The sequence below is a fragment of the Sinohyriopsis cumingii genome, chromosome 18 (genome assembly GCF_028554795.1).
Source record: "Sinohyriopsis cumingii isolate HCF-2022 chromosome 18, ASM2855479v2, whole genome shotgun sequence".
In the NCBI taxonomy this organism is placed as follows: Eukaryota; Metazoa; Mollusca; class Bivalvia; order Unionida; family Unionidae; genus Sinohyriopsis; species Sinohyriopsis cumingii.
Window position 1 is genome coordinate 65,864,280 of NC_142978.1, and position 25,886 is coordinate 65,890,165.

General features: G+C 35.0%; 2 protein-coding genes across 4 annotated transcripts in view; one reads left to right on the forward strand and one right to left on the reverse strand.

Annotated features, from left to right (window-relative positions):
- The window catches only part of LOC149776819 (peroxisome assembly protein 12-like), a 32,837-nt gene extending 30,458 nt beyond the window's left edge, over positions 1–2,379 (reverse strand). The window contains exon 1 of one of the 2 annotated variants that reach the window (XM_089941537.1): positions 2,246–2,379. In XM_089941537.1, the coding sequence (XP_089797663.1) occupies positions 2,246–2,365 (120 nt within the window). In that variant the 5' untranslated portion in view covers positions 2,366–2,379. Of the gene's footprint in view, positions 1–2,232 lie in introns of both variants that reach the window. The other variant, XM_089941538.1, reaches the window with a different exon arrangement.
- The window catches only part of LOC149776820 (AP-1 complex subunit beta-1-like), a 53,799-nt gene continuing 30,254 nt past the window's right edge, over positions 2,342–25,886 (forward strand). Inside the window, exons 1-9 of one of the 2 annotated variants that reach the window (XM_089941534.1) lie at positions 2,342–2,479; positions 5,049–5,121; positions 7,097–7,202; positions 7,780–7,915; positions 11,109–11,354; positions 17,513–17,637; positions 22,036–22,104; positions 22,567–22,633; positions 24,300–24,454. In XM_089941534.1, coding sequence (XP_089797660.1) covers positions 5,085–5,121; positions 7,097–7,202; positions 7,780–7,915; positions 11,109–11,354; positions 17,513–17,637; positions 22,036–22,104; positions 22,567–22,633; positions 24,300–24,454 — 941 coding nt within the window. In that variant the 5' untranslated portion in view covers positions 2,342–2,479; positions 5,049–5,084. Of the gene's footprint in view, positions 2,480–2,641; positions 2,789–5,048; positions 5,122–7,096; positions 7,203–7,779; positions 7,916–11,108; positions 11,355–17,512; positions 17,638–22,035; positions 22,105–22,566; positions 22,634–24,299; positions 24,455–25,886 lie in introns of those variants that run through there. The other variant, XM_089941533.1, reaches the window with a different exon arrangement.

Sequence of the window (25,886 nt, forward strand, 5' to 3'; positions counted from 1 at the left end):
TAAATCTTGACATATCATGTAACTGAACATGCAAGTAATGCATTTAGTGTTAACAGATACATATGTCAAGGCAGTAAGTCTAGTTGCATTATATATATATATATATATATATATATATATATATATATATATATATATATATATATATATATATATATCCATCTGAAACTATATTATGTTGATCTTAAGGATAAATTACCTAAATTGGTCACAAACAGTATATTCAGTAAAGTGCATTTAGTGTTAACAGATACATATGTCAAGGTAGTAAGTCTAGTTGCATTATATATATATATATATATATATATATATATATATATATATATATATATATATATATATATATATATCCATCTGAAACTATATTATGTTGATCTTAAGGATAAATTACCTAAACTGGTCACAAACAGTATATTCAATAAATGTTATAATCAGAATTAAAAGACGTACTGCAAATGAAATGATTACAAGTTGAACAATGTATGGTAGGAATGTTGACTGAGGCTTATATATGAATAGCTCTTGTAATAGTTCACGATAAGTTGTTGTTGTAGGGTTTAACGCCATTTTTCAGCACATGATAGGCTATACATGGTGGCCAGTATTAATGGTGGAGGAAGAACCCAGGAAATGCCCGGAAAGAACCACCAACCCTCAAGAAGCTACTCGCAAGCTTTCTCACATACCCACATTGGCCGATTATGAGACTCGAACCCACACAGACAGAAGTGAGATGGCAGTGATCTGTAATGGAGAGTGCTTTAGACCACTCAGCCACTCGGGGCCCCAGTTCTCGATAAGAATAATGGTTGAGTTTTTAATCAGTTCAATTTAAGGGCATTGTTTTCGTTATTGTACACTGGGTATACTCCTAGACACATTGGTAAATGCTGTGTATATGCCAGGACACATTGGTAAATGTGTATATGCCTGGACACAATGGTAAATGCTGTGTATATGCCCAGACACATTGGCAAATGCTTTGTATATGCCTAGACACATTGGTAAATACTGTTTATATGCCTAGACACATTGGTAAATGCTGCAGCCTTACAAGAAGATCTATGTTATTATTTAATTAACTGCTGATTAAGGAATGCCATTCCAGGCACAATTCTTCATCTGTTGTCAGTTTACATATAATTTCTTCTTTACATAATTATATGCAGGGAATAATATCATAAAGAAACTCAAAATATTGATATTTTATTATGCTCACATTGATGATAAATTGATAAGAAAAATGTTGCAGACATGTTGAGACTATGAAGCAATCCGATGGTAGTTACAGGAGCAGCATATATGTTCTGTGTTGTGCTTATCAACCAGGTGCTGTATTTAACACAGCAATATATTCTTTAGCATATTAAGCTTGGACTGTTCAAAGGACACTTAGAGTATATTTGTAAGATCTTGCATTTGTTTTTTGCTGGAATAAATTTTATTCGATTTCAGGCTGTAATAGTATGTATGCACTGTTACGCAAATTAGTGAAAATGTGGATGAAAAACATTAGTGTGTGAATGACACCCAGCTGTTCAGCTGATAGATATAGAATCCAATTAGTACTCTAAAGACAAAGGAGAAAGAGGTTCTCATGTCAACACTGGAGATGATGTTGAAACATGTTGGAGATAGAGCAAAACTTAGTAAATAAAAATAAAACAAAAAAAAATCATTAACAACCAACAGTGTTCTCCTAAAGTAGTTATGAATGTAAATTGTATACATGTTATATTTCAATACAAGGAATCCAAATATGCTGAGGCTGGAGATGTTTCTGGTATTAATGGTGTTACTTCTTTAAGCCCATCAATGTTATATATGAACACATTTAACTGTTATTAAATTACTGGATATTTAAAATACTGTATCGTACATCATTTGCTACAATGTATAAATGGTGGATATCTTGTCTCCTATGATGGAGTGCTCGAGATTATTCTACGAAATCGTACAATTCTGGAGATTAGTCCTACATGTAAGTCCTCGACGCTGATATTTATGTTTTGGGCATCAGCACTAAAACAAAAATAACATGCCTTGTTTTACCCTGTAGAACTATCCCGGAGATATAACATGTACGCATATAACAGGCTGTAACGAAAAAGAGAACTTCAAAAAGCAATATTATATCCTGCACGAAACAAGACAAAATGGTGTACTAGCTTAATTTCCTAAAACAAAATAAAAAATTTAAGGTAGGATGTAATTTACAATGAAAGAATATACCATATCACATTACCCTAACTGCATGTTTTAAAGCTGGTCTTATCGTTGTCATCAAACTCTCTTGTGCTATCACTTCAAATATTGATGGTTTATCTGTTGATACAGCTGAAGTTAGATGTGCTGCGTCTGCCATGGCGAAAAATAAGATAATGGTTTAATCGAATGTGCAAAACAAAGGACATTGCCAACATAGGTCAAAGGTGACATATAACGGTGTTAGCATAGAGTTCTACTATTAAGAAGGCCGGTAAGTACAATCCTCAAATCATCTAAATCATCCATATTTAAAAGAATACAATTTTGACCTCATTAAATTTGTATCGATTTAGGCTGATAATTTCGCAATCAATTTCATATGCCGAATGAAAAGAGTTGATGTACATGAACAAGTTAGCTAATATACATTTGGATGATGACAACTTCCGGTTCTCATTGAGCTATGTCAACATAATAATGAACGTTGTATGACATATAATTTGTACGTTATATGCAGTAAGTTGATGTCGGTAAGAGTCCATCTTTTTAGTTGATGGTGATATTTCAAAGATTACAGATTGTAAGTATATTTTAGTTATGGCTAACTGAATTAAAGCTTTATGTTAAATGCTACTTCCCCAATAACTTGAGTGACACACCCCCATGCTAGAAATTTGTTCAGCTAACAGGGTAAAGACCAATTACTATACCACCTACCGTAAAAAAATAAACATTGAGAGTAATGTAATTAACTTTACTGGTTACCAATAACACAAAGAGGTGAGAGAAACAATAGGCCTAAAAACTAGTGTTTATGACTACTTGAAGTGACCAATTTCGTACATGCCTCCTGGTCCTTTATTTTACTGTCACCTGGGCTTTTCTGATTTTCCAAATAGGTGTCTGGTCATAAAAACAGGTGGCAACATAGACGAGCAGTTACAGTGATTGAATTTGCTTAAGAAAGGAGAGGGGACTGTGGGGCTATAGTCTGAATATACCCCCATTTGTTTTTACCCCCTACCAATTGAGAAAACCCGTCACAAATGAGATAAAAGATGCACAGAACTTAGTCAGTTCATTCATTGATTTATAATTTGAAACCTGATTATGACCAGGGGGCTCTGACACCATTATCTTCTGTGTGTTTCATACCAATCAAGTTTACAGTGTAAAAGACAACCCTGCTCACTGGTCATTTCCAGTTCCTGGACTTGTCCAATTTTAGCGAAGGGGTGGATGCAGAGCTACACATGTATGTTTATAGAAGGAAAATATGTCTGCTTCTAATATTTTATACAATGTGGAGTCAAGGAAAGGAAGCGAATGGCCAATTTGCCTTTAATGTGGATTTAACAGGCGGTGTAATTTCTATGTACATATGTGCCAAGGGCTATAACTCTCAGCTTGTATCCTTATGGTAATTTACGGGATTATCTGGCAGTTACTGAACAGAATGAACTATGTCACTTGCTTGTCAGAGGAAAATAAACTCGCCACTAGTGTATGCAATATGACACTGCGTTAGTATGGAAACATGCAGATGATGAAAGTGTTAAGGCCATTATGGTCACAGTCAGGTTAGAAATTATAAATCAGTGGATGAAATGACTAAGTTCTGTGCATTTGTTATCAAATTAAAGATTTTTGTTATTAAAATCTTTCTGGAGTACATACAGGCATTTATGCAAAAACTGTAATTCACCTAAGGCAAAACTGTACAATTTCAGGTATACCTTGGGTATTTTAACTGAAACATACGTTTTGAAATGAAACAATTGTTGACTTAATGGCAAAACAGGTGGCACATTTGCTGTCTACTGGCTTTAGAGAAAGCCCTGTCTCGCACATAACTTGTAATCAGTTTTGGATAATTTAATCATTCTTTGGTCCAATTTGGCAAGTCTGTCATGCCAAAAGAAAACATGCCACAATTATATAGTAGTATAAGTATTTTGCTGTGTGTATAGCTTAATTGTTGTATATGTTGTCATCTTGCCACTATGTTATGTTTAATGTCAAAGTGTTTACAATGTTTATGACAGCCAAAATAGTGCAATTATTTAATTTTCTGTGCATCCTTTATGTCTTATTATGACAGAATTCAATTTGCTAGACATGTCTTTCTTGAATACAAGGTGCATCTAACAGTTTTGTTAAAACAGCCTTATGATTCTAATGATACTATGTTCAACTGTTATATATACACTCGTGATAAAAATTGATAAATAGATATTTAGTTCATAACTTATTCTTTGACATTTTATTATTATAATTAATAATATTAATATTATTATTATTACAACTAGTTTTGCAGAACACATTATATATCTCAAAGATAGACTTGGCAACAATATAAATATGTATTATTAATAGGCCTGATTCAATGAGTTTATGTGATCACTAGCTTGATATTACAAAGTGATTTAATCTTCTGTCTCATAAATTTTTGTTTTATTGCAAAAAGAGTTTGAAAGACTATTGACTATTGTGCCTACATAAAACATTCTGAAATGATGAAGTTTACTTCAGGTCATCATTACATTCATGTAGATGTTCTTGTTTACTTTTGATCATGAGTTTTAGAAACATAGGCAATATCATTATATTACTTTAGTTGTAAAAAGTTGATCAACCTTATGTATCAGGATCCCCTATTTTGTCAAGGTGGCATACATTATGAGAACACGTAGGTACCATCATAGAAGGCAAATCTGTTTGTTAGCTGTTTTCATAGATCCCAAATGCTGTTTCTTTTATTCCTGCATATGCTATATTAAAAGAGTTCATCAGATGTTTATCAAATAAATTGCTGGAAACTCGTAATTTTCTCTTTTCAGGATTACATTTGAGGATAAATTACTTCAGCTGCAAAGATGACAGACTCCAAATACTTTTCTACCACCAAAAAGGGTAAATAATAATTAAGATAAATTTACATAAATAATAATAATAATAATGAGGACATTGTATAGCGCCTAATTTGTAGAAGCTCTAAGCGCTTTACAACATTAGACAACAGCTATAAGATAAAAAACATGTAATGATATGATTGCAAAAACAAACACCATGAAATTATAAATCTTTCATAGAAGTTAACCTTGTGGCATTACACATAAGCAATTGAAAAACAAACATGATATAGGGGATGGCTTTGTCAATTGGCTGTGAGCATCATATGTTGACATTTTGTCTTTGATAACCTTGAGTTGTTTTGTAAAACTTACCTTGCCTTTTGCTTTTGAGGATGAGACATCGACTGTTAGAGAATATTTGAAGACCTTGGAGACACAATAAATGCTGATTATGGTATCTGGTCTTATTCTGAAGTTGTCACCTGTTCAGTTAATGTTAGTTTTCATGATCATTTCTGTTGTTTCACTCCATTTGATGCTGTAAGAAATATTTATAGAATGGGACAGGTGCTGTTGTTGAGGCACTTCACACATAATTTGCAGGATGATTGGTACTTGGTACCTATGATCACAGATATGCACTTATTATGAGAGTATTGTAGTTGACATGTCAGTAGATAGTACTGAACACAATAAGATTGAGTAACTAATATGGTTTTCACAAATAATTTTATGACATGATAATGAAACAGCACATGTAAAGCCTATGTATGATGCATTAGCATAAAAGAGTTCCGCACACCATGTTTTGTCTACCAGTTACAGATATTAGCCTTCAACATATGTATGTTCTTTAGTTGAAATGTTTTCTCATACAGTGAAATTGAATGCATTTTGAAAACTGTCCAAAATTATCTTAGTTCAAATAGTTCAAGTTCTTAGTTTTGTTTCAACCGCAGGTACACCTCTGAATCAGTCAATGTTGTATCCCCCACATTATACTTGTGTAATTTCTGATCATAACTTTGTTCATCGACAAGTAACAAAAATTCTGTGTGGACAGTAAAATATATCCTTGGAGACTGCCACTTTTGCTTTAAAAGCATTATCTAGACAAGTAGGCTCTCATAATGGGTCTTTGTAGGAGGTCCAGTTTTCAAGTTCGAAATTCAACAGGATTAAGAAGGAAAACAAAACAATTTCTGTAAATATGTTGTATTTTATTCAGAGTTCTTGTTAAAATTCATATATCATAAACATTATTTATATTTGAAGTTCACACTAGTCTACAAAGATATGAATTGCAAAGTTAACTAAGGTTATACTTATTTATCTGGTCAATAAATTATTTAAGGTAACTATAATAAAACTTAATAAATTTAAGAGAGAGATAATAAATGGATCAGCTTGAATGACAAAAGTATGTAACCATGTTTTGTTGTTTTTTTGGGGTTTTTTTTGCATTGTATGTGGGTTTTAAAAATGGTAACATTCAAGCAACAAAAAAAAAATACAAACCTTTATAATTGCTTAGAGTTTATTCATTGGAAAATGCAAATAGCTTATTAAGAGAAAAAGACGAACAATCCATTGACCCCAGTTATTACATATTATATGATTTACTAGAGTACCTGGTGAACTACAGTAAAGGCTGGGTGAGAGGACCTCTTCTTGTGACATTGTCACTGTTGTGCAGATTTTCACAGTGCACCTACTTCACCTAATAATTGTGGCCCCTTGTGTTTGGCAAGTGGATGCTCATGCAAATGCATTTATATAGTAAAATTGATCCATGTACTGCAGTTTTAGTTACAATTGACAGATGGTTGCTGGGGTCACTTGGGTCCAGTTTTATTGTATTATCTCTTAGATTTTTGGGTTGGGTTGGGCTGGGTATTAGATGCTAAGAGGGAAAATAGGTCATTGTTTGAATAATTTTACAGTGATGTTTTTCAAATTATGATCAACATTTTCTTCAAGGTGTTTTGTTTTGATTACTTAAGGCATATCAATAATTCACTCATTTGTTTCAGGTGAAATATTTGAGATGAAAGCAGAACTCAATAGTGACAAGAAAGAAAAGAAGAAGGAAGCAGTAAAGAAAGTTATTGCCAGCATGACAGTAGGGAAGGATGTGAGGTATGTCATTAATTGTTATACTGTTACTTTAAATAAATTGCACACTCCCAAATCTGCTGCTGAATTATGATGGAATATCTGGGTCTATACAGTTTATAGTTGGACTTGTAAGTGAATACAACTGGTGTGTCAGTTATGCACAGGTGTCATTAATGTATTGAGCCTTAATAACTTGTGTGTCATTAAAATAAAAGGTTTATGAATGTTGACTTCTGTTATCAGGTGTTCTTTTAAAATGTGTTTTATTGTATTTAAAATATTATACAGAATTCCACATGTTCTCCTTTTATAACATGTTATTCGCAATTTATAATTTTTCCAATAAAAATAATTAACCTCTGCCAATCTCTATTGAAGGAAGGAAAACAATTGCACCAGTCTCAAAAGTCTCACCATTCTTGCAGGACCTTTGTTTTCTAATACTGGACTTGAAGTTTCTAAAATTTAGTCTATAGTTTTCTATATATCTGTAGACTGGCCTCTCACTTTTTGGAAAAACGTGGTCTGCACTAAATTTGTAACATTCTTCAGAATGCTATACTCCTGAGCAGTCCACTGACTTTTCTCGTTGTTTCAGTGCCCTGTTTCCAGATGTAGTGAACTGCATGCAGACAGACAATCTGGAGCTAAAGAAGCTGGTGTACCTGTATTTGATGAACTATGCCAAGAGTCAGCCAGATATGGCCATCATGGCAGTCAATACATTTGTAAAGGTACATTGCATTAATATGCTTGTTCTTCCTTAGGAACAATTTACGGTATGTTGGTGCTAAGTTTGAGTTGCTCAGAAAAAGTTAAAATAGAAATTGCTTAAGATTTTACATTGGAAAGAAATACTTGCCAGTTTAAAAGTGTCTTGTTATGCCAGTATTAGTAGATATTCAGTTATGTGTATCACTTGCTTTTTCCTCCCATGCATTGTCCAGTACATAACTAATTTTGTTGGGGCCCCGAGTAGCCAAGTGGTCTAAAGTGCTCAACATTAAGGATCATACCTCTTTTTGAGTGGGTTCAAGTCTCAGGCTCGACCAATGTGGGTATATGAGAAAGCTTGTCAGTAGCTTCTCATGGGTCGGTGGTTCTTTAAGGGGTTTTCCCAGGTTCTTCCTTCACCAGTTATACAGGCCACCATGTGTGCTGAAAAATGATGTTAAAGCCTAATATCAACAACAACACTTTATTACTTTATATGAGGTTGAATATCAAGAACACTTAGATCAAACTAAATTTTCACTTCATACCTTCCCTTCAAAATTTGACTGAGTTATAGAACTTGTTTATTGTAAAAGTTGACCATGTATTGCAGTTATGTATCTTAATGGATTGAAATCAAAATGTAATATATAGCTCTATCATGAAAACCCAAGTTTATTGTCACCTTTTGGAGGGGAGAAAGCATAGGCTGTCGAAGTGGTCTTAAGTGCTCGCCATTGTCAGTCACTGCCATTTCACATTTGTCCATGTGGAATCATGTCTCGTGATAGGCCAATGTGGGTATGTAAGAAAGCTTGCCAGTAGCTTCCCGTGGGTCGGTGGTTCTTACCGGGGTTTTCCCAGGTTCTTCCTTCATCAGTTATACTGGCTGCCATGTATAGCCTATCTTGTGCTGAGAAATGGTGTTGGACCCTAAAGAATGACAACAGCAACCCTTTTTTACTCCAGAATTTGACCAATGTCAGCTAAGGCAGCTTTCTCTGTATTTCAGAAGCATGCAGATTTATAGCCTCTGATTGCCTTTAGTATTATAAATTTCATTTCTTGTTACAACTTCTGACCGACTTTATGGATCTAGATCAAGTAGTATAGGGCCTAATATTAAAATAACTCATGGTCATATTTTAATCTACATCTTTTGTCATTAAAATTCCACTAAATTGTGACTCCTGTTTGACAACCACTAGTTAATTTGTACTAGCATTTTGAATGAAAAGTACACCACTCCCTTGATAACTCGCGCCCTGATAACTCGCAAACCCTCATATAACGTGGTGTCAGGTGTGGATCCCATTTTTTAAACCCCAAAATACCCCAAAAATGTATCCCTATTTGTTGAACTTGAAGAAAATCGTGATCAAAATTGGTAAAGGAAACTTTGATATATCGCTCGTTTTATCGTTGCAAACGGTAGATAGGACCAGGAAATTTGAATCAACGCTATGAAACATCAAATTTTAAAAAAACTCGTATAATTTTTTACATTTTCTTTCCGAACGACATTCCTAGTACACCGCAATTAACGATATGTAAGGAAATTTCGATCAATGAAAATGTCACTTACGCCAAGTGGAGGCAGTACTTTAATAAATAAATACAAATTAAATAAATTTTTATCAATTGAAATTTGTGTTTTAGTTCCATCTTTTAGTTCCTTTTAAGTGTAATCATCATAAGTGCAATGTGTCCTCTTGTAATTAAACATAAAATGCGTCAATCTACCATAACAGCTATGTCCGTGAGCTTTTCTCTGAGAACCTAATTAAGTGCCGACCGTGTTTTGATAACTGACTTGCGGAAGTATTTGTTGTATTGTTGCACTGAATTAAAAGCTGGCCTCCTTTATACTATCACGTTAATTATGTCTTTTGAATAAAAATAGGAGGTGGAATAAAAGAAAAGTTAAAAGTCACAAATATCGGAAAAGTCACAAATATCAGACTAACTTAAAATATAGCGGCCTCGGTCGGATGTTGGGTGAACTCGCTTCATTTGATAAATCAAGCACTGTAATAAACGTTAATGTGTATGTAACAGAAACTACCGTAAATTAACCGACTTGTTTCATAACTGTAATAAAAGATAACAAGGCAGCAAAGCGAAAAGAATACTTCGTAGAATAAAGAGCTTGATTTGACAGATACAGACCATTGTGGGCAAGCGAGTTTCAGAGAATCTTGAACTGGCATTTAGAGATATCCTCAGGGATGATAAGAAATTTAATTATTACTTCCAATGAAATCACAACATTAACATTGTACTAATTGAACAATAAAAAATTGAGTTTCGACATTAAAAAAAAAAGGAGTCTTGTTTGGTGGTCTATCAACAGTTAGTCCAGTTCCCAAATTGTGGACTACTGATTTGGCAAGATACTATTAAATACCACTACGGGGACCAGATTCATCAAGAAAACAAAAAGTAGTGACATAATACACAGATTTTTTCGTGTACACGTGATGGTTGTTGAAACCAGTTGGAATGATCTTTCATATCTTGGATATTTTGAGGGAAAAAAATGTTATTTAAACAGAATAATAAACAACTTCATTAGAAAAAGCGCATTATTAAAAATTATTATTGACGTGATTGTAAAATGAGGATTCAGTCATTAAACAGCCCATTGGTTCAAGGTCCAGGTGTTATTTGTATGTTTGAAATGGCAGTACTAAATCATTGTGAGAAGACTTGCTCAAAAATGTCATATAATGAAATGAACTCTTATCAAGGGCACTGGTTTTGGTCCATTTTTCTATGATTTTATCTAAAAGGATAATTTTGTTTGTATCTACCTTTTTAGGGCCATGTTTATAATAATTTTTAAAAATGAAAATCGTGATTTGTTTAGGTATTTATATTCCAACTTTTCTTGCCATTTAGTCTTTCCTTCCAACCAAAATGTTATCTTTGGATAGCTAGGAAAACTGATTTTATTTTTATTTTTCATTAGTTCTGTCTCTTAGGATTTATTTTGGAATTTATAGCACTTGTGATAGTTTTCTGAAATAATTTGTTTTTCATAAGTGAATTCAAAGGAGGTCTTATAATTATCAGAATTATGGCTAAGAATTCAAATATTTGAGACTGCAGTATAATGTACAACAACTGTCACCAATGTTGTATACATTCTGAAATTGTAGTGAATTTTCATGATTTATAATCATTATCCTCTTTTCCTTTTTCTGCTTGTAGGACTGTGAGGACAGTAATCCCCTGATTCGGGCTTTGGCAGTGAGAACTATGGGTTGCATCCGCGTTGATAAGATTACAGAATACCTTTGTGAACCACTCCGCAAGTGTCTGAAGGATGAGGACCCATATGTCAGGAAAACAGCTGCTGTTTGTGTGGCCAAACTTCATGATATCAATGCCCAGCTTGTTGAAGATCAGGGTTTTCTTGATCTTCTGAAAGACCTACTCTCTGACTCCAATCCCATGGTAATTTTTTTTTGTTTTTTGCATTTAAAACATAGACACATTTGTCACTTTTTTAAATGGCTTTGTTAAAGTTGCTTTCCCTTTGATTGTGCAGGTGGAACATTAAGTTTATCTATTAAGCTCAATTGCATGCTCACTTTTGAAGTTTTATGGGCACATTCATCATGATGACTGACTAGTTGCTTTCAAAACATGGGTCATGGTGATCTTATGTGGTTGTTCGTCATGACAGTGGTGAGATTAATATAACCCATAGGTGAGATTAATAGTACCCATCAAATATTTGATGGAGTGGGACAGGAAATCACACCTGAAGGTCAGAATTTGTTGGCTTGAACCTCAACCTTAAGTTCAGAGCTTTTATGCAGGAACAATTCTTGGCTTTACATCATGATCCTCGGTTTCGATTTCACAGCATGATTCAACATATGATGAATTATTTTAATTTTATTTCCTACAAGCAAGTAGTGCTGAAGACAAAAAGTAGTGTATCATTTGTATGGTATAAATTAGAGCTGAAACAAATAACTAAACAATCAAAATACTCTTTTTTTACAAATGTTTGAATAGGAAATTATTAACTGAATATTCATTTGTTTACCTAGTTAATTTTTGGGCCCCGAGTGGTCTAAACCGCTCTCCATTACGGATCACTGCCATCTCACCTCTGTCTGCGCTTGTTCGAGTCTCGGATTCAGCCACCATGAGTACGTGAGAAAGCTTGCCAGTAGTTTCTCATGGGTCGGTGGTTCTTTCCGAGGTTATCCAGGGTTCATCCTCCACCATTAATACTGGCCTCCATGTAATGCCTATCGTGTGCTGAAAAATGGCATTAAACCCCACAACAACAACCTAGTTAAGTTTGCATCAGTTTATAAAAGAAGCAAAAGTTTACGTGGAAACAACTACCTGAAATTCATACACTCAGTACCCAAATTTTGAAGAGTCACATTGCTCACAGCATCACCATTTCTGTTCACTGTCATGAAGGCACTCCTGAAATGTTACCTCCGATATATATTCACATTTGGTCTTTTATTCAAGTTTCAGAGTCATTACACAATTATGGAATTACCCATAGCTGCCAAGTTTCCCATTTATTTACGTATTTGTCCCGTATTTTTTACCTGAATATGGGTGTACGTTTATTTTACAAAAAATGTTTTTAATTTCACAAAATCGTAAAAAAAAAATCCTTGCAGTTTTCAGTTTAGAACGGGCACTCAGTTCCATTCTGACTGAAATGTAGCGCATGTACATAGGAATACAGTTTTACAGTATGATTGGTTCATTTGAAATTGAGGCTACTGTTCCTGTCTTTATTCACCATATTGGATTTTGCAAACAGTTAACGCTGTCACAGTATCAGCATAATAATATTCAACTTCTAATCATGTTGAATAGGGAAGCAGAATATTCAGAATTTTCTTCAGGAAACAGAAGAAAACAGAACTAGAAGGACAATTTATCTGTCTTGTTTAGATTGGTGAAACTATCTATTAAGGAGACAACTTTACATTTAGCAAATTGTGTAATGTGATTTTGCTATTGGGCATGGAGACACGCATGAAATACAAGAGCACAAAAAAGCAAATAAACATCAATGCTGCTTCATCATACTCAACTCAGCCTGAACTTAAGACATATATAATACCAGAGAGAACCATGATGTAATTTGATCGAAATTCGGTTGATTAAATTTCTTTTAGAAATGAACCTTCCTCTTTCAGTTGCTAGTGTTGCTGGCAATTTATTTTGCACACGTTTTCCAGATAGTAAAATCGCAAAGGATTACTCGTATGCTAGAACAAAAACAGTTCAGTAAGAAAATTGCACAGAATTGAGATCATCAATATGAGTTGTTACACCGGAATCGACCACTCTGGTGGCTTAGTGGTTAGAGCATCCGCCTCGGGTGCAGGAGGTCATGGGTTCAACTCCTGGCTGAGTAATACCAAACACTTACACAGATGGCACTAACAGCTTCCTCACTTGGTGCAGCCTTATGTCCCAGATGGGATGAAGAGGATAAACTTAACTAATACGGCATAGCTGCAGGATGTCACCAGTTCGAACCCCAGCTTAGTCATACCAATGACTTATTAAAATGGTTTTGCAGTTGCCTCACTTGGCACTCAGCATTAAGAGGTTTTTGTTAGGACTGTTCGGCTTTGTGTCAGGATATTGTGACTGGGTGGGACATCATGCTACATATCGTGGCATGATGCCCCAGTGCTAGACATCACTATAAACTGCCACACTGCATACATTGAAGCAATATGACTGAAAAATTGTTAAAGCTACGTTAAAAAATGCAAATCACACACACACTCACATGTTGGAATCGATCATGTTTGGGAGAAAGAATCTTGGTGTGGAAAAGGCTCCTATAAACAGTCTGTGTCTGAGTGTGTTGCACTCTTGTGCCTTCTGAATGGGCACCTGAATGGAACATGGTGCCTGTCCAGAAGGTACAAGTGTGCAACACATGCATCTTTGACATGAAATAATTATGTAAGTCAAAGTCATACTTTACTGATTGTTGTATATGTTGTAAATAGTAACATATGCATTAAAATTTTAAACATGTAGTCAGTATTTTTGTACTGGGGAGGTAGCTAATGTGTACATGCGCCATTTGGCATGACTTTGGAACAAAGCCATGCAAGTTCTTAGTTGTAATGGTTCAAGGCATTTGCAGTTACAATAAAGCTGGCTGCTCTCTGGCATTGCTGTGCATTAGTAAAAGCCATGGTTATCAGATATAATTTAATATCTACTGGGATTATTTCACTTTTTCTTTCCTTTGCCCTATTGAAAATGACCAGAATGTTTCTGGGGGACCCTGTTTACCCATGAAACCAAATGGTCTGTTTCCAAACATGGTTGGGGAAGGGAACTAGTTCTCTAGTACCTAAAGGTTACATTTTACTTTTTACAGAAGTCCTAAGGTCATTCTACATTTATTTCAAAATACATCATATGTATAAGATGAGGTGAATAATCGTTTCAGTTAAAACTATTGTTTACCAAGTTGTAATACAAGTTTCACCTAACTTAGCAGAAACTGCCAATGACTGGTTTTGGCATTGTATAGTTGGTCCAAAATTCTATCCTATCGGAAATGCGTCCAGCATATGTGACAAATTCCAGAGAGCTGCAAACAAGTGCAAATTTTAATTTAATTAAATTGGTCATATATCTATGTGATTTTAATTATTCCGACATTTAAGTGACTAGCTAGGTTAGTTTCTGTACTCTTTTACCGTCCATCCTCAGTATTAAAGGAGCATTTATGGCCATATAGGGTTTGTAGGTCAGTTTAAAAATAAGCACCCTGCAGTCATTAGATTTTTAGTCGTAATCTTCAAAATGATGCAAGACCATTGTGATGTCATTTAATTAGATTAAGATGAGATCTTTGGATATTCAATGCAGTTTGGCAGGGGAGTATGGGGCTTCAGTAAATACCAGTAAGCACAGGAGAGAGGTTGAATTTGATACCTTTATTAACATAAATGAATATTCAAATCATTTCTGAATACATCCATTGAAATTTAAAATTTGAAAATTGTGCATGCATTTCAGATGTAACAAATACAGGGTATTTTTGGATGGATTTTACACATGAAGGTTTAGTTTGCAACAAAAAAAAAATTGTAAACAAGGATGGTTGATTATGGACTTGTGAAATAAGTTCATGATTTTAAAAACTACAAGATACATTGCAGATGTTCATAATGGCATAAGCAGAAGGATGCTTTCTACAGTAAGTGCATTCATAGCATATCCCACATGGCTTTCACACATTGGCATACTGTATCTCATATATTGGAATACGTGAAATAGTATTTTAAGTTGGCTGTATATTATAAAGAGATGGAGACATTTCTTGTGATAATAGCACAACTGATGGAAGCTTAACAGAAGTAATTATTTTAGGTCAGGGTCTGTTAATTTGTCAGGTCTACCCATCTTTCTTTCTTTGAAGTATACTCATGGATTTTGCTGTATATGGGGACAATTTATTTACCAGGGTTTATTTTATATATGCCCACCATAAAGCATAGATTTTGATCTTATTCAGCCATCCGTCTGTTTCTTATTTCATTTCTTCTCAATGACTCAAGTTCACTACCATATTCCATTACCAAACTTTGTAAGTAGCTTGCATTTGGTGAAGAAACTTGATGATTTGGGCTCAAAAGGTCAAAGATCAAAGTCGCATGGATCAGCAAGAAGGATGATTGTTTCCACATAAGGACTGGACTTTTATATGAGATACCTTGACCAAATTTTGTCAGTTGCTTGATTTTGAGATTTGAAAGACATTTGAAGGTGAAAGGTCAAAGTCAGTGTAAAGCTTTCTGCAACATATATTATAACCTACCTTAAAATAACTTTGTCAATAGGTTGCATTTGAGATGAAAAATGCATTAATTAAGTTTTAGGATCAAAGGCCAAAATCACAGTGACTGAAAGAAGGAATTTTTTTTCTCCATAGAACTACTTAAGTTCTTCACCACAAGTTATAGCTAAATTGTGTAGATGGTTTGTAATTGAGACAAGGAATACACCTACCTATTTTGGGGGTTAATAGTCAATGTCATCAAGACCAAAAGAAGAAAATAAATGGTATCTGCAAAATAACTGTTTTTTTTTTTACCTTGGCCAAAATATATGTATGGCTTGTATTTACAACAGGGAGATATCTTATGATTTTGGATATTTTTCTAGCACATTTGCAGTAGGGAAAAGAGGGAGGGACATATCTGACCTAAATTTTTTTGTGTGTCCTGGCCACATTTCATTCCAAATCTCAAATTTATCATAGTTTTTTGCAAAGGTTCAACTGTCTGTGTGCAGCTCAGACTGGTCTGCCTTAGATCACAGGCCAAAAAGTCTAAAATCCTTACCAAAATCCAGTTCGTAAAGTGGGTGAAATTTTTATATAAAAATCAGGTCTCACAAATGATGTTTTTCGCTCTGTATTTTGTAATGCAAGTAGAAAGTCCAGATTATTTAATATCATTGTAGAACTACATCTGTCTGCTTTTCTGTTATACCACCCACTGTGATGTATCTTAAATGACCTTGATGCTTCTGAGCTCTGAAGTAGGGTACAACCTTATGACATAAAAGCATCATATGGCATTAATCAGTTAACAAGGTTTTTGAAAATTTTATAACAAATTGTCAGACAATTACTATTTATGTAATTTATATGCAAAATCAATGCACAAATGATTAAATACATAAGGAATATTCAAATCTGTTGATGTCATCAGAATTCAACCATTAACTCGTGAACCTCGGGAGATTTCTGTCATTTTTGCCTGAAATGGGAATACATCCAAATAATCTGCTTACAAGAGATTTTCATTTATCCAGATGCCTAGTTGTGTTAAATATGTCTTTGTTTTTATTGGCTATTTTGCTCACACATCTGCAGATGGGTAAAAGTTGTTGACCCATCATTTTCATGTCCTGGTCACATTTTACTCCAAGTCTCAGACTCATACTTTCTGCAAAGGCTCGCCAGTCCGTGTGCAGTTCAGATTGTCTGCCTTAGATCTCACACTAAAAAGTCTCAAATCCATACACAAAATCTAGTTCTGACAACCGGTAAATTTTTTATTAAAAAATCATGTCTTAAAAATTATGTCTCTCCATCTGTATTTTGCAATGCGAGTAGAAAGTCCAGATTATTTGGTGTGTCTTGAAGGTCCTTGACAATAAAGAGCTTGGAAGTAGGGTACAACCTCATTAATGCATCACTAGGGGTTAATAAATTAAGTGAATAATTCTTTTTACAACATGATATATATTATGGAGTTTCATAAACTCCGTATTTAATATGTCAGTGTTAATTTTTTATTTGGCTGTGACATTATAGAGGGTAAATGATTAATGTCTGAGGTTATAAGGATCTGATTTTGTTATACCACAGAACTTTCATAGCAATTTATTGAACAAAAAATTATGCATGATAATATTTGATGAATAAAATCTTGTATTGGTGTTTATTTTGTATTGTGTAATATTTTTTAAGTTCATTAATTTCTCTTTTGCTCAGCAATACTCATAAGACATACAGGTAGTTTAAACCATTTCATGAATTATATGAGTCTCCATTTTATTCGTGTGTCTGTTTTTAGGTGGTGGCTAACGCTGTGGCTGCTATTTCCGAGATTATGGAGTCCTCCGCAACAGCTGCACAGGTCCTGGAGTTAAACAGCAGTACTACCAACAAGCTCTTGACAGCTCTCAATGAGTGCACAGAGTAAGTTCAAGTGTTGTATTTGCTTTGGTTATATATACATGCCTCTACAAACAGTATAGACTTAGATCTGCCATATGAAAGTACTGGTGGATAAGGGTCTTACTCTGTTTAGCTTATTAACAGTATATACCCTGATCTGCCATAATATAATGTACCAGCAGATGAGGGCCTACTTGGTTTATTGCTTATGAATTCAAGCAAGCAATATAGACCCTGAATAGGGTTAAGTTTGTTGTACTATTTGCATAATGGTCACAGTAAACAAAGCATTAGTTAAAAAAACTTAACAAATGCTGATGTGCCAGGGAGGTGCATAAAACCTATGTTATGCACTTTTTCGTCTTGAATGCACCACCACTTAAGTTTTCCTGAACTGTACAGTTACTGATAGCTAAAGCATCTATATTAGTGATGTTCTTATTGAAGGACTATATGACACGAGCAAGTTGCCTATTATGACAGGTTGCTGGGTAATTGCATCGTTTTCACTCATCTTTACATGACAACTGGAGCTGTTATATATGATGCAAGACCAGTCATCCAAAATGAAGAGAAGGCAAGTGCATGTTGCTGGCTTTTGTTTTTTTACTTAAGTCAGCAAGACCATCTTGCAATTTGCCCATAGATGATTATACTGGTAACACAGTAGATTCCAGGCAGAGGTCTCACATTGATCAGGAACAGTTTAGCTATAAATCTGCCGAATCTCAGTACAAAGCTTGAGAAATTGTTCAAATTTGAATGGTTAACAAAATCTGCATGGCTGCATAACTATTACTCACAGACGAGTGAAATTCTTAACAGTATTCCAAATAAATAATTGTGATGACTTTGAAATCCTTGTGCTATTAAAGTGACAGATTCATGTATTTATATAACACTGGTCAACAGTGAAATCATTACTGACTTGAAAAGGCCCTAATCTGTAGTATTTTGGTGTGCCGAACACGAATATAACCGTGAAAAATTTGTATTGGCTCTCGTTTTGAAGATATTCATATACCTCATTTTCTATGTTTCACTGTGTAAATTTCTCCAGTAGGACTGCAGCAACATCCGGAATAATGATGTAACATTGCATAAAACCATCATGCTCACATCATCCACAGTTGATTGCATCATTTTCTGATGCAATGCAATACTAATGCCATGCGGCTGCTGAAGTAAGTTGACGTCAGCAGTGTACTATACATGTGTAGGCCTATTATACTAATGCCAGGCGGCTGCTGAAGCTGACGTAAGCAGTGTACTATATAAAGCCCAATCAGATAGGTTCAGCATTTAAAATATTTTAGACGTTGTGCGAGACAGTTCAAGCTACTGTTACATAAAACTTATTATTTTATCCATTTACGTACAATAAAGAACAGTAATGCCTCGAAAGTGTGTTAATACCGCGGACAATTTTTGCTATATTTGTGGGGAAGTGACATTTGCCAACCAGAAGAAAAGTATCAATTCTCAAGTGAAGAAGGCATATCATCTTTACTTCGGATGCAAGGTTGGTGACCAAGACAAGCCTTGGGCTCCGCATATATGCTGTGCTACATGTACAACACAGCTTTCACAGTGGTTGAATTGCAAAAGGTCATCAATGCCGTTTGCAGTCCCAATGGTGTGGAGAGAGCCAAGCAACCACCTAAATGACTGTTACTTCTGCTTGGTTCCTCCTCTTTCCGGCGGAATAACGAAGCGAAAGAAGTCGAGAATAGTCTACCCAAACATTCCGTCTGCATTGAGACCAGTTCCACATGATGAGGGACTTCCTATTCCAGAACCTCCAGCAGAATATTCTCTTGATTCATCTGACGAAGACAAAGGTGAGTCGACCTGTTCTTCTCCTGGTCCATCAGCATGCAGTGATCCAGATTTTCACTGTGGTGCATCATCAACCCCACACAGAATAACACAGGAAGAACTAAATGACCTGATTCGTGATTTGGACTTATCAAAGAACAAGGCAGAATTGCTAGGATCAAGACTCCAACAATGGAATCTTCTAGAAGAAGATGTCACAATTACTGCATATCGAAAGCGCCACCAGCAATTGGAGCCTTTCTTCAGAAAGGAAAGTAATCTGATATTCTGTTCCGATATTGAGGGCCTCATGAATGCTTTAAAAATCACTCATGACCCACAAGAATGGAGACTATTTGTGGACTCTTCGAAACTGAGTCTCAAGGCTGTGCTTTTGCACAATGGAAACATTCTTCCATCTATTCGAGTAGCGTATGCTGTCCACATGAAAGAGACATACGATAACTTAAGGCAGCTACTGAATTCCATTGAGTATAACAAGTATAGCTGGCACCTCTGTGGTGATTTGAAGGTAGTTGCCCTTTTAATGGGACTGCAGCAAGGATATACAAAATACATGTGTTTCTTATGCGAGTGGGATAGCCGAGCAAGGGAAATGCACTACATGAGGAAGGAATGGACTCACAGGCAGAATGTAGCCATTGGAGAGAAGAATATCCAACACCCAGCTCTGGTTGAGGCTCAGAAAATCTTGCTACCACCCCTTCACATCAAACTAGGTTTGATGAAGAACTTCGTGAAAGCCATTGACCGGACTTTGCCAGCATTCCGATACCTGCATGAAAAATTCCCTCGACTCAGCGAAGCAAAGATTAAAGAGGGAGTTTTTGTGGGTCCTCAGATTCGAGAGCTTTTCAAAGATGACCGGTTCAACAACTTGCTGGAAGGTGACGCGAAACAAGCATGGAATGCTTTTCGCCTAGTTTCTACAAACTTCCTCGGAAATGTTAGGGCAGAAAACTATAAGGAACTAGTAGAAGACATGTTGATGAAGTATAAGAAACTTGGCTGCAATATGTCTCTAAAGATTCACTTCCTTCATTCCCATTTGGATTTCTTTCCTAGCAACTGTGGTATTGTTAGTGATGAACACGGCGAACGTTTTCATCAAGATATCGCAACAATGGAACAAAGATACCAGGGAAAATGGTCCACTACAATGCTGGCTGACTACTGCTGGACACTCCTCAGAGATGCTCCCGAACAGCTGTACAAGAGACAGGCGAAGAAATCTAAGATGTAGTCAATGACTTGATTTTTTATAGGTAGGCTATTACAGTTGACCTTTTACTATTGGAATGCATTTCGTTATGTAAACATTAATTTCTTGCAGATTACAAAAAAACTAGAGCCAATTTTGCAATTTGACTGTCATATTCGTGTTCAGCACATAAATATTGATAAGAATTTACTAATTTTATTTCAGTAACATGACTTTTGTAAAAATTTGTTGTCCAGTGTAATCAGTAATGAATAACAAAATCTGCATGGCTGCATAACTATTACTCACAGACAAGTGAAATTCTTAACAGTATTCCAAATAAAAAATTGTGATGACTTTGAAATCCTTGTGCTATTAAAGTGACAGATTCATGTATTTATATCATCAGTAATGAATATTTTTCATTTTTGATTATCAATTAATTTTGATTGATTCATATACAATCAGCTGTTGGTAGAATAATGAACTTTTGAAGCATGAATATATGGTACATTTATTATCTAATCATCATGAAGCAAAAGTAGTGACCAATATTAAATGTGTGTTTGCCCCTTTTAAAACTCTTAATGGCCAGTGGCCCCATCTGGTAGAATCCTAATTGAATCCTGCAGGAAGTGCTGGTGTATGATGCCAGGAGAAATCTGGTTCTATGCTGTTAATATTTGGGTGTGTTTTAAATGAGTAAGTATGGCATATGATGCCCTGGTGTTTTCTGTTGTTTTTGTTTCTTCTAATGATAACAACCATGTATGAGAATAAAATTATTATATATATATAATATGTTCCTTTTAAGATGGTGTATTTATATTCCTTTTACATTTTTTTATCTACTTTTCTTAGTGAAGAAAGAAGAATGAATTTTCTTATAAAAATCATTAAATAAAGTGATTCCGGTCTGGACTTGGCATTGTTTTTTTTTATAGTAATAGGCATACATTTTAGTTTATATGACAGAATCAAGGAACAGATCCCTTTCTGATATTAAAATAAAAAAGAAAAGGTTCAATAATATTTAAAATTACAGGGTGAAAAAGAAGTTGACATTATGATCACGTTGGTACCTGTGTGTTTTGGCCTTGTAATCATCTACACCCAAGATTAACCACAAATTTAAAGGTTTTTTTTATTTGGCTGAGTTAAAGTCTGGGTCACAAGAAAGATGCAGCTATTTAGAGATACAGTACTACTGCTGAGGTTACTGTGAATGTAAAAACAAATTTTTTTTGCTTGTTTGTATGTTTAGCTCAAAGTTAATGCACTGAAGCTATGTCCTATCACCTCTTTATAGGTATACCCTTTGTGTTATGACACACCAATCTTATTGTTGCATCAATCTTGTTTTAACCCTCATTCTACAGGTGGGGACAGGTGTTTATATTGGATGCTATTTCAAACAGTACACCCAAAGAGGAAAGAGAAGCACAAAGGTAAAACATCTCCTATGTTCGCCTGCCATTTGATAAATTTATTCTGCATGAATATGTAGTAAATAATGATTTGAATAGTGTTTCACAATGTTCTTACTCGGTTTCCAATTAATGTTCTAAAGTGTACTTCCTACCTTGGTTTACAGTAAGTTCTCTAAAGTGTAATTGCTCAGTTTCCAGCTTCACCTGTGATTGTCAAACAAGTTCCAAGTTGACATTTCAGAACTTGAGCAGAGGAAAGCTGCATATTATTGTCAAGCATCAATAAAATGACTGTTTACCTTTCAATTTTATACACACAGTAATTAGCTGGATGGTTAAATGAACAGTTGTGAACTTGATATCCTTAGGATGTTTATTTTATTTATATTCTTACATTTTCATCAAAATCATTTACAGAGAAAAACATACATGGAAATTATACTGAAAATTCTAAATTGTGACCTTTTACTTTCTTTTTAGCATCTGTGAAAGAGTGACTCCACGTTTGGCCCATGCAAATGCAGCTGTTGTGCTGTCTGCGGTTAGGGTATGTCAGTTACTTTAATTCTCCTTCTCTTGGACATTATGTTTACCATGTTCTTTTTTATAATTATAGTAACAGACCTAATTATACTTAGATTTTTCTAGAAGTGAACTATTGGCTCTCATCAAGGTTATTCATTTGTGTCTTATTTTTTTATATGATCTTTTGTAATGGAAAAATTGAAGACATTGTAGCGATATGACTGAAACTTTTTAAAGCTATGCAGAATAACAAATCTCTCTCACACATGCACACACACACACACAAACACACACTGTAGGTGCACAGATGCAACTAGATACACCAAGCACAAGAAATGAAAGAGTTTTTTTCTTTCTCAGCTATATTCATGCCTTTCCAATACTTTCTTTGAGAACTTGTTCCCTGTTTTTGGCAGTCCATTGGGTGTTAAAAGTTAAACCAAATGCTGGAACTGGGCTGGAGTGCCTGTAAGAGTCTTTGCCTGTGGTTCTCTGCTAACCTTTCCTATGTTTTCACTGCAGTCTGCCACTATCCTTGTTTCTGGCTAGTCCAGCCGACTGGCTGTTGCTGCCTTTGATCACAGGTCCAAGGCTTGTGTTTTCAGGAGTGTGATCACTCTTGCAGGCCATTGCCGCGCTACTTAAATTTCTTCTGGGAAAACATTCTGTCAGTCTTCCCCAATTATATTGTGACTGGGTGGGACATGATGTTACTTATCTGTGGCATGATGTTCTAGTGCTTGACATCGCTATCAACTGCCACACTGCAGACATTGAAGCGATATAACTGGAAATTTTTTAAAGCTCTGTTAAAAGTCCAAATCAAACTCCACATCTGCCCACAAAGGTGAGCATCCATGTTGATGTGTCACTCAAGACTAAACTTGGGAACATTGTGGTATTACGGTTGCTACATACCACTGGTTAGCAATTTTAATTGTAATGGTATATTGGAACTGTTTCATTCCAAAGATTTGATTTCTGTTGTCTGTATTGCATATTCATGAGAAAGACAACTCTTTTGTCCTTATGGGAGGTAACTAATCTTAATGTGATCAGTTAAGTATTGTTGGAGAAACTTAATTTAAGATGTAAACTTCCCAAGTAAAAGAAACATATCTGAGTTTAGTAATGATGGCAACATATATGTACTGGTTGACACAAGTGTAAAGCAACCCAAGTAAACTTAATTTAATGTAAGAACTGGAGAAGTTCCTGACTTTTCAGCATTTCCTGACAGACTTTGAAAGGCAGGAGCACAAAACCTAATTTTACTGTGAATTAAATAGTGCATAGTTTTTTAATTGCATGTAAAAATGTGAGATATAGACAGATAGACTAGATTTAAATGTAATAATGTGACATATAGACAGATATACTAGACTTAAATGGGGAATTTACAACAAATGTTAATGGCGGGGGGTTACCTTCAGTTTTTCAAGTTGCTAAGTTTGAAAATACTAATTAAGTGAAATTTGGTCCTATTTTTATATTAAACAATAATAATCACACATAGTATTAGCCTATCAGAATCAGAATTGGCCCCTTTAGATAGTATTAAGGGGTCATTCACCCCATATCTCTAAATTCTAGATTGAACCCTCAATTTCATATGCATTAGGCATTAATTTAACATTGTAGCCTATATAAATTGTAAGACTATAATTTATGACGAAATATGTTTCCAGGTTGTGATGAAGTTAATGGAGATGTTGGAACAGACTGGAGATTATTACACCACCCTGCTGAAGAAACTGTCACCTCCTCTCGTGACCCTTCTGTCGGCTGAGCCTGAGATTCAGTATGTGGCCCTTAGGAATATCAACCTGATTGTGCAAAAGAGGTAATGTTAGCTAGTTGCATAATCATCAATGGCTTTAACTCCAGGTTCATTGTTTACTATTGAGGAACAAAAGTACAGTGTGACCCCGCCACAGTGCGCTCAGTTATAGCATGAATTCGGATATAACATGGTCGTGGCTTGGTTCCTGAAATTTCGTATACATGTATTTTTCTTGTTCAAAAAAAATTCTTTCTTAAAAGGTACGAAGAAAAAAAGACGTAAAAAGTTTGTTATCATTTTGGGGAAGAGATTGCGTAAGAATAATACAAGACGATCATGGCTCGGCTTCTGAAATTTTATATGTATTTTTCTTGTACACAAAAAAAGTATTTTATTCTTAAAATTACGAAAAAACACGCATACAGAGTTTATTCTGGGATCGTGTAGGTCTTCGCCAAATTTAGATTGTTTTTCGTTATTGGCTGAAAAACATACCATGTGGCTTTTTTTATTGGCGACATTGTTGGCTGTTTAAACTTTTATATTCAACCATTGCAGAAATTCTGAGGCCCCATGAAAGGAAGCCACAAACTGGATATAAAATACACTGAAATTTATCTATTATTACATAAACAAATTCTTTGTCCATGTTGACAAGCCATCTAAACAGTGCATTGTTATATCATAATCCGCTTATCTTAACATCTAGCATGAGTTTTTTATGTTGTGAAATATCTGCTTTTTTGTTGTTGACATTTCTGGTAACGGAGATCAACCGGACAAGGCATTGTCTCATAATCTATCTTTCATCGGATTATGGCCGCTCGCTAGTAATTAATATATTTACAAAGACTGACATTTGTATGTGGAATATTCCCCTTCTTTTCACTCAGAATAAAATCCTTCAGAACACTCAGATTTCCTGTAATAATCCCTGTCATCAGAATACCTGCGTCTCTATCGTCCGTTGACCCTTTGTTAATTTTCAGATTCATGCTTGAAAGGCAGCATCATGCTGCTACCACAAAAGTATTTTAAAAAATCCTCTTATTGGTTTTTTCAATAGGCATGGAAGGATAGTAACTAGAATAGTCCAAATGACAGTTCCTTTTTAAAAATGTACCCAGATAAAATAGTTTGCTGAAATTTCAAAGGAAACATTATCTTTTAAACACCGGCTGTTATGAAAATGTACTCAGCAAATGGAAAAAAATAAGTCTCAATCATGCAATACAATTATTTGATGTTGCCGCCACAATAAGAAATGGGCATTTGTTTGGTTCTCCAAAGCTGTCCTTTAGCGGTGACTTCAATAGCGCATGCACCCTTCATCAAAGAAAGCCGTCTACAGTCTTTCAATAACAGCAAAGAACTTTTCTTCAAAGGAAGTCAGTCTGGTGGATTTTTGCATTTTCCAGCGTGACTGGAACACATTATCAGTGTGTGAAAGTTTCCTTTTGTAGGGAAAAAGTTTATTCTTACGAACGCTACC